Raw genomic sequence first — 9,629 nt, forward strand, 5'->3', positions numbered from 1 at the left:
TGAGATCCCCGAGCATTTCTACGCAGAACCCAAAAAACTATTCTACCCTTGTAGTTCAAAAATCTGATAGACATTCCTTGAAAGACTAGCACCACCCAATCAACTATTGATCAAGGTAAAATATAGACTGCTCAACTCATAATACCATATATCATAAGCATGAGTCGGCCACTGGGTGACACCTGTAATTTTAATCCAACCCAAACCCCTTGATGTGATCAGAAGCTACAAACGACCAAATGGTTCCCCCAACGGTGCAGAAAATGGTGAAAGGCACTGCTCACATCTCTGTTTCCCACACCCACTACCCTAACTACTGTTCTCACGCCTCAAATGAGAACTAGAGCATCACCATATCTTTCTTGCGATGCTTGCGCAATTTATATTACCCTGATGATCATAGCTGCAGGGTAATACAATGAGCATATTCTCACTTGATACCAAATAAAGGCGCTACATTGTCTTAATCAGGTGATTTTCCATAACTGGTAACCATGATCTTTTATTCTTCGATCCTTGCTGGTTTCAATCATAATGCTGCACTGCAGTTCTGGAATGCTATCTAGCCGCATGTTTCAAAGACGAGGGGAGCTCCTCTCGTACGAGTTTTAAGGTTTTTTCATCTTAACTGCCCTCACAACATCAAGCGCACACGTGCGCGCGCAAGCAAACCCTTTACTGCGTGGAATCACTCAACTTAGACATTCTCTATAAATACTATGGTAAACAAGATTGAAAAAGCTTCCAGCATAACAAAAGAAAAGAAATAACATGGATTCAAATCGGATTAAACATAGCTTTAATTAATTAGCACATCACAAGTATAAGCTAGTTCTGCGTAATAATCATGCTATGGTGTAGTAGGAAGATATGGTAGAAAAGCCTAGCCTTCGGTTATTAGGTGGACAACCATCTTAAAGCCGCAAAAGGCGATTAAATATTTTATAATCAGCTGAACTTGAACCACTGTTTTATCTGCTTGCTCCTTGATTTGCAATAGCATCTTCCCTAATGTCTGCCTCCTGAGCAGTTGACCATTGAAATGTCTATAATGTAAGCAGCGCTCTGCACTGAGATACGACAGCTCTTTTTGAGACTCTGGATGTGTTCTACAAGATGGTGCAATGCTTCTGATGTGACTTCTTCTTTTTTCTCTTTTGCTTGGGTGGCTGCAGCACCACCTTGATTGCAGAATCAAAGACAGCTTTAACATTCTGCAAAAGGAAAACCAGTGAAATTCCCTGCAACAAACCATGTTGTTAATCTTACATGCATGACCATATATAGCCTTACCTGCTGAGTTTTCGAACTACATTCGATGTAAGCAGCAGCACCTATCTGTTTCTTTAACTGCTCACCCTGTTCAAAACCAAAGAAATGCAAAGATTGAAACAACAAGTAGAACGGTGAACCTTATGTAAAAAACTTATTTCTCAGTAGTTTGAATTTCCAAATTCTATCAAAGAAAAATATTTTCCATATTGTTTGACAAAAAACAATGTAGTAGCAGGCTCTTCGCATGCTGTTGTTGATGCTTAGCCCTCACTGTACATCTGTGTTACCCCTCAAATGATAGTAACGTTTTTAAAAGTGGTCTGAGTGCCAACATATATGAGAGACAACCATGATTTTCTACGAAGTGCAGTTGTGACATATACGAAGATGAAGCTTTAAAGCAAAGTGTTGTTTTAAGAAGGGAATTGTGTAAAGAGAGTGTCACGAGTGCCATAACTGAGCCAGAGAGAAAGATGGGAAGCCTGAGCTTCAAGAGCAGTAGAGAGTTCAACACACACACACACACCCCTCCGAGCAGCCGCCTCACCCCCGTTCATGGTCTCATGCGCCACCCTCACAGCATTGGAAAATTCCCTTCTTAAAATGACACTTGGCTTTCAAGCTTTATCTTCGGACATGTGAATGTGAATATGCCTTTGACATTTCAGCACTGGAATTTCTGGTTATCGAGAACCTTTTTAAAAGCACAGTGGACATGGCCGCTAAGTTGGTGTTTAGCTGGTGGCCACCTGCCCTTCTGGTTGGGCTCTACAACATGTCTACTTTTGTCCCCTACGATGTTGATGGTAAGTAATTGAAGCCCTATTCCATCAGTCTCAACATGGGAATGGTCTACTGACCAAGCACATCAATCAGCCTGCCAGAGGGGGTGCAATCTCAATCACAGAGAACCTTTGATGACCTTACTGAGTGCTATAGCAACCTGGCATCTTACCCTTACCTCATGTGAATGTCCCAAACTTTTCCAAGGACTATGATCTAGTGAATCTGGATTAACTGCCAGCTCTTTAAGTAGAAGTACATTACAGTAAATTAAGATGCTCACACCATCTTCACTTGCATGCATACAAACTTGACAGAAGTCACACTTCAACAGGCATGCATACAAACTTGACAGAAGTCACACTTCAGCAGGGAAAATCTAAGGCTAAGAATAGCCCTCTTACTTGGGCTGCTGATATGGGTGTGGCGCCTGGATGATCCTGAAAAAACTGTTTGTCATCACGAAGGTCTACACAAAGACAATTCAGTATCAGCTAGGGACTCTGGTTTTGAGGGGAAAAGGGTTTAATAAAAGAAGCAACAAGCATAATATTGACACCAAAGTTCAATATACCGAGCTTAGTGCCCACGAGAATGATTGGCACGCCAGGTGCATAGTGTCGCAACTCAGGTATCCACTGCAGTTTTCACTTGATATATTCAAAAGTCAATTATGCAAGTGAACTATTTCAATACAACTCAGCCTAATGTCTCTACCAAAAATGTATCATGCAAGATGGGAGAGAAAGCAATAAACGCAAATACAACTCAAGCTGCATGGTCTTCCCCAATAATGCAGTACATATACCTGCATTATTTAAAATCGGAAGTACATAAATAAAATAAAGACCCGAATGAAGACAATAAACACAAAATCTGCACCTTTTTTGCAATATTTTCATAGCTAGCCTTGCTGATCAGTGAAAAGGCCAAAAGGAAAACATCTGCGCCCCTATAACTAAGTGGGCGCAACCTGTTGTAATCCTCTTGACCTGAAATCAAGAAAATCAAATAGTTATAGAATTTAATAGAATAAAACAAGCACAGTACCTGAAGTTCAGCCAGTCATTTTTACCTGCAGTATCCCAGAGTCCAAGATTGACTGTGTTACCATCTACAACTACATTGGCACTGAAGTTGTCAAACACAGTAGGCACATAATCCTGTTACAAACAAAAATAAAAAAGTTAAATTAAAGCAAATCCCTTGCATCATAGAATTGATCTGTCCCACCAAAAAACACAAATTTAGACAACCCGTCGTTGATTAAGCAAACTAGAAATGACGAAGTCCACTGACCCCTTTAACATAATGAAAAGAGAAAAAGGAGGCAAAGGATTGTAGTACATTTTGAATCTGAAAATGTTTGAGGTCCACAACAAAACAACGCTGGCAGGGCAAACCACTCAATTAGATCTCAAGACTGAGCAGCTTTGTTACCCCTTCAAAATGATGAGTTCGCACAAATAAAAATAGACACACACACCCCACCGTGACAGGTAAAAGCATCACAAACTGAGCGAAGAACTGACTGCGAAGGTAGGTAAAAATATGAAGCTTTGGAATGTACATGACATAATATTAATGATAACATTAATACTCTACAACTAAATTATAACTGAAAACGTAGACGGGAAAAGATCAAGACCACAACAGAAGAAGACTAACAGTCACCCTTGGGGTGCATGTGATCATTATGCATTAGAGACTACCAGCCACCCCAGACTATTTTTCCCTCAGTACAATTAGCTTAACCTAGTTTTCATTGGAGCTCAATCCAGTCAAAATACCATCACCTTTTCCCCCACTTCAAAGTCAGATTACAGCTCAACACTCACATCAATATAACATCTACATACAATTTAAAATTACCTGTTCACACAAGAAAATTTCACCCAGCATAGGAAAATTCCGGGCAGCAGTTAAGAGAGCAATAGATTGAACAGCATTTAGTTTTCCCAATCTTATTCAATGCTGTATTCATCATCTTAAGAAGGGAGTAAACAGGCTAAGAAATGCAGTTACATGTTTATAGAGGTGCGACTGAAAAGGGGATCAAAACAGCAAACAAAAAGTGAAAGAGGGGACAATGTCGAACTCAACAGCTTGCATCATCACATGGGTAGGGGCAAATTTGTACCAGCTCCCATGTATTTACAGCTTCTCTGATCAACCGCAGCATAGCACCTTACATCTGACGAACTAATCTTAACTATCTAGCAAGCCTCACCCCAAGGCAGCCTTTCACGTTTACGTTTACTCTGCAGTGCAACTTCTCTACCTTGGACAAAGTATTGTGCTTCTCATCAAGGGAGAAAAGAACTCATAGCCTTGTTTGCTTTTATCTTGCCTGCGCTTATTGCTTTTGACAACTTAACTGCAGCTGCCTCAGCTAAGTTCACAAAACTCCTTAAGATAAATTCCTCCACCTACAGAACTCGAATCCAAGTACATAAAATCTTGAAAAGAAGGAATGTCGGGGACAAAAAGATAATCTATGAAGCATCTTACATTGCATAACTTGTGCAAAAATATTGAGCAAGTGTTAGCAAGGACAAGACGCTCCATAAAATCAAACTCATACATAACAAAATACAAATTAGCAAGAAAAACAACACAATTGGTGCCCATAGGGGTACCAATTGTTTGCTCGAAAAGAGAGTCACCGACGGTTATATATAAATTATCCAGAAGAAAATCCAACCAAGATATGATGTCAATATCATCTACATTTTTTATGAATCTCTTTCTTCCTTTGTCTACGTCTCCATTCTTACTTTCTAACCATCCACTAGCAATGCCTTATACCTATCTTTCTCAAACTTGAATGCCAAAATTTTTGAAATAAAAGACTTGACTCTGAATTTAAGGTCCTTCAAGTTCAGCATCGTATACATCATTGTAAATTCAAAAGTTTGGAGACAAAAAGGAAAAGATTTCTCCTTAATGCTTCTTGAAGAGTTCAAAAACTTTTTAACAAGGATTACACCTACTAAATCATTTAAAATCCAACTTGAATCAATAGGTACGTATGTTTCCTTTCGAAGATTTTTCCAAAGTTCGTTTACGCTAGGTAAAATGGCTTGAAACAATAATAAAGCCATTTGGAAGCCGCTATAAGAGAGGTGTTACAAGATGCAACTATAAATTTAGGTTTTATAGGACTTTTGTGGAACTTCCCAACGGTATACAAAAATGGATGACACTTGAAACCAAAAGACTTACAAAAGTCTTAATGTTTCAAAAAAAAACTCTTGCATCGAAAGATCACAACCATTTTAAGTTTGAGCCTAACAAGCATTCTAAAAAAGAACTTTTTGCACGTAACAACAAAGTTATTAGAGCACAGATATACGCAAGAGATTACAAAATCACGATGAAATTTCCTAAGAGCATGACAATCAAAAGAAAATAAGCTATTCCTTTTTGAAGAAACGTTCCTAGAGCAAGATGCTAATTTCACAAAAGCTTTCTTGAGGACTACAGACTTTCAATGCATAAAAACACCTTGAACTCCTAAAGACTCCTCAAAATTTACTACGAAACTAGAGATTCCTTTCTCTATGGCTTTGAGAAGGTAAGAGTCATCCGAGGAAGGGAGCCTATATTAAGTACCTCTAGAGAAAAGGTCTTTGAAGGATCACACGGAAGAATAGAACAATCCACCCACACATGACAGTTTTGTTTCAATAGTCATATTACGTTCCCTTCAATTATGCTCTCTATAGAACTTCAATAGCCGTATTAGTTTCCCTTCACTCTGAGTCTGTCTTGAAGTTCTCTTCAATAGACATTCTCATAACTCCCCCCTTTATCCCATGACGTTTCTATTTCAATAGCCGTATTACATTTTTATGCCACTCTGTCTTGAAGTTCCCTTCAATTATGCTTTCCAGAGTACAAAGAGATAAAGTCACTCGTTGTTGTTAGCCCATCGGATTACTCAGATTTTAGGGAGTGTAAAGTCCATACACAAAGCAATGAGAAAGTCCAACACAATCCTTGCTCCCAGAGTAAACCCCAAAAGGCAGTACAGGGTATAAGCATAAACCATACATGAGAAGCATGGGCGACCAAAAATCAATAAAAGGAGGTGAACCCCCTGGAAAATTGCAAGACAAAATATGCATGATTAAAAATTTAAATTCAAACCAAGATGTACCACAATTGAAATCAAATACCTAGCATACCCTACCCAAGGGCAATCTCATACATCCAATTTCTGTACACCCACTCCGATACCTCTGCAAGCATGAGCTGGCAATGATGGTTGACTCCAATAACAACCTAACCCAATGCATACAACATCCTCATAAGAGAAAAAGGCTACACTTGAGACTCGCTTTCCTATCACAGATTTATGGATTGCCTAAGCAATACTACGAAAGTACTCCCTCCACCATGAAGTTAATGCATCCACAAGTATGCCTTTTGACGGGCAAGTATGTCAAAAATGGCCAGAGGTCTGTGAAGTTCTTTTTCTTCACAAATTTTACGGTCTGATATGAAATAAATGGGAATAATACTTCCTTACAAAGCCCGTCTCCCTAAGGCCTAGCAAAACATGGATAGATAGGCCGCAATCTCTCCTGTGAGCTCCCCAGCTAAACTATTGAATACATTTCTAAGGCCCAATGCCAATGTTAACGTCAACAAGGAGTGTGGAAGAATGGGCGTCTATTGCATCTTAAGAGCATGTAGAGGAGCTAGTACTACGTGTTCACATAAAACAGGAGCTTGCCAACACATAGACATCATGCCTCCTCCACAAAGACACGTCAGACAAAGAAGCCCTTGCTTCCATTATTTTAGAGAAAAAGAAATAAATCGAAAGGTTACTTATTCAACTAGGTGAGCAGGAAGTAGAAGTGGGATAGTTCCTCGACAGAAATAACGACCTTCAAAGACTGCAAAGACAATGCCCTGCCTTACTATCCAATTTAAAGCCATTGGTGCAGCAGTTAAGCTAATAAAAAATCAATCACTGCTTATCTTACGAGACTCCGTTACCAATGACAGCCTTCCCATGCCCCACCTGAGTCCACATTGACTTTACTCGCACAAATTATGCACATGAGACACAAATGTACTCTCTCTTGAGCTGTGCAAAAGCTGATCCAGCACGGGAACCTTCCAAGCCCTCGGCCAAAATTAATTTTCCAGCTCGCCCAAGCATCCTCCAGCAGATCAATCCTCGTAACAAGTATCCATGAGAGCCAGAATATGTATGTTTGTTCAGAAGCTTTGCTCCATCGTTTTGTGGGAAATTTGCCCAATCTGCACTTATCCATGACAGCCAAAAATGGCCATAGGCCTGCAAGGGGAATAAAAAAAGCCAGTGCAGAAGAACCACCTCAAAGCACCACCAGCTATCACCAGCTAACCACCAGTTATCACAAGCTCACCTCTTGCCTCCAAAAAATGGCTTCCCAATGGCCAGCCCTGTTCCTTCACAGTCACCAGAGCACAAAAATGGCAAGTGTAGTATGTAAGCAATAGATGAAGCAGTTGTCAAACTTTGCATGTTGCAGAAGATTAACTGATCTGGAACTGCGCTTGTCATAGGACAGCCAGACATATTCTTCTGCTGTAAAGCTACAAGCAGGAAATCGATCACCAACAGGGACGCAACCAGCAGAAGGTCAACATGGACTGCAGTATAAGCACTTCGACTGCAAATTCGGAAACTGGAGGAAACAAGCAGTGGCCATGCTTCCTTACACAGAAACATGTTGAGCAATTTCAACATCAATGACAGGTAAGACTCTGCTGAGTACAAAATTTCTAGAAATGTCAAGTCCAAAGCATGGCCCACACTGGCAACTGCCATGCTGGACAACTTTTGGAAGCTTGGGATGATGCAAACGAATGAAGTTATTTATGAAACTTCAAGAATGGCGTCTCACAGCATACCGAATGACTCAAAATTTGAAACAGGGTATGAATTACCAAAATGTGCCTACTATCCATAAGCATAGACTATCAACGAAGCCCTAAGGCCCATAAACCAAGCACAAGCCTCAGCCATTCGCAGGCTGGTAGTGCATTCTCCATTTCATATTGGTCCCAAATCTGCAAGACAATTGAGCACCAGGAGAATTCGGAAAACAGAACAAAAGACTCACCGTGGGAAAAGTGTTGCTGGTGTAAGATATGAGCATACAAGTCTTGCCCACAGCTCCATCGCCCACAGTGACACATTTGATGAATCTGGATGTGCTCATGGTGGTGGGAAATGCTTCAGCCCCTTAAGTGCAGCATAACACCCGGTACTGTCTCTGTTTCCTTGATTTGTTACATATAACTTCAGAATAAACAAGTGAATTTCTGGTCTGTCATCCGGATCTGGAAGAAACTCTCTCTCTCTCTCTCTCTCTCTCTCTCTCTCTCTCTCTCTGTGTGTGTGTGTGTGTGTGTGTGTGTGTCTGTGTGTGTGTGTGTGTGTGTGGGCACGCGTCGCTTTATCTTCTTGCCACTCTTTCTCGTTAACTCGCAGGGCGATTAACTTGTATCTCACCCTTTTGTACCCCTCTTCCCCTCTGATGAGTGCAATTGGCTTTCTCGCCTGCGACAATGCGGATTCCCTTTTGCTTAGCTGTGTATGTGTATAGTGCGTGCTTTTGGGTAGATCCGCTATATCGTAAGAAGACCCTCTCCTGTCTCCATTCTCGCCCTCCCCACACCTACTTTGATGAGCGAGAGAGAGCTAAATGTAGCAGGAGCACAAGGCTACATACACAACGGCTGGGTTCAGACTAGGGATCCCTCGTGGTGAAACATGCTGAATGGTCACAAACATGAAGAGCTTTTCCCGGACCCACCAAAACTTTGGTATCCCCCCCCCCCCCCAATATCGACCTTCCAAAGAGTTATGGCGAGAATCACAAACGTGCACAGTTTATACCTCAAGATTCCATAGCTGAGGGGAGCTAGCCACAAGCTAGAAGAACATTTGTTGGTGGGATAATTGTCGATTTTTGAATTGTTATGATTGTCAATTAGTATGTATACATGGGAGGGAGCAAGAAGAAGAGTTTGCCTGTGGCTAGTTTGAAATAGCCTAAGTCGTCACTTTGTATCTCTTACAATTTCAGGTCAAGGCCAGGTAGCTGCAAGTATTTGTGGTTAGCAAATGTTAATACAAAGTCGAGTTATCTAAGAGGATTGCTTACAAAAACTACTCTTGTGACCATCCAAGATTTGAGAAAATTGACAAGGGTAAAACCTTCTACTTTAACAATGTTGATTAAAAGATTAGAGCAACCACCCTTTACCAAATGGCTTCAATAAGTATGTGTGATTACTTAACAGTGTGCGTGATTATTCAACTTTGTATCTCTTACAATTTTAGGTCAAGGCCAGGTAGCTCCAAGTATTTGTTGTTAGGAAATGTTAATACAAAGTCGAGTTATTTAAGAGGAATGCTTACAAAAACTACTCTTGTAACCATCCAAGATTTGAGAAAATTGACAAGAGTAAAACCTTTTAATTTAACAATGTTGATCAAAAGATTAGAGCAACCACCCTTTACAAAATGGCTTCGTTCTTTATTGGGGAGCACTAGCTACCAC

The 9,629-nt window shown here is 40.5% G+C and overlaps 2 protein-coding genes across 2 annotated transcripts; both read right to left on the reverse strand.

The window, feature by feature from the left end:
• Window positions 1-782: 782 nt before the first annotated feature.
• Window positions 783-8,785, reverse strand: LOC147463775 (rac-like GTP-binding protein 5). The gene is made up of 7 exons (XM_086490821.1): window positions 8,184-8,785; window positions 3,134-3,221; window positions 2,941-3,050; window positions 2,633-2,696; window positions 2,463-2,527; window positions 1,294-1,359; window positions 783-1,214 (listed from the first exon to the last, which is right to left on the reverse strand). The coding sequence occupies exons 1-7, from the start codon at window positions 8,280-8,282 to the stop codon at window positions 1,110-1,112; spliced, it is 597 nt and encodes a 198-aa protein (XP_086346947.1). The 5' UTR covers window positions 8,283-8,785; the 3' UTR covers window positions 783-1,109.
• LOC147463776 (uncharacterized) lies at window positions 3,228-8,176 on the reverse strand. The gene is made up of 2 exons (XM_086490831.1): window positions 7,464-8,176; window positions 3,228-7,372 (listed from the first exon to the last, which is right to left on the reverse strand). The coding sequence occupies exons 1-2, from the start codon at window positions 7,886-7,888 to the stop codon at window positions 7,342-7,344; spliced, it is 456 nt and encodes a 151-aa protein (XP_086346957.1). The 5' UTR covers window positions 7,889-8,176; the 3' UTR covers window positions 3,228-7,341.
• Window positions 8,786-9,629: the final 844 nt, after the last annotated feature.

Source organism: Adiantum capillus-veneris, chromosome 2 (genome assembly GCF_014529385.1).
Source record: "Adiantum capillus-veneris isolate H3 chromosome 2, ASM1452938v2, whole genome shotgun sequence".
In the NCBI taxonomy this organism is placed as follows: Eukaryota; Viridiplantae; Streptophyta; class Polypodiopsida; order Polypodiales; family Pteridaceae; genus Adiantum; species Adiantum capillus-veneris.

Bases quoted from the DNA above. Each gene is read 5' to 3' on its own strand.
- LOC147463776 (XM_086490831.1), bottom strand. From the start codon at position 7,888: ATGGCAGTTGCCAGTGTGGGCCATGCTTTGGACTTGACATTTCTAGAA. The intron at 7,373-7,463 runs GTGAGCTTGTGA...TTCCCCTTGCAG, and splicing joins CCATTTTTTGGAGGCAAGAG to GCCTATGGCCATTTTTGGCT.
- LOC147463775 (XM_086490821.1), bottom strand. From the start codon at position 8,282: ATGAGCACATCCAGATTCATCAAATGTGTCACTGTGGGCGATGGAGCT. The intron at 2,697-2,940 runs GTGCAGATTTTG...TGAAAACTGCAG, and splicing joins ATGAAAATATTGCAAAAAAG to TGGATACCTGAGTTGCGACA. The intron at 1,215-1,293 runs GTAAGGCTATAT...TTCCTTTTGCAG, and splicing joins GTAGTTCGAAAACTCAGCAG to AATGTTAAAGCTGTCTTTGA.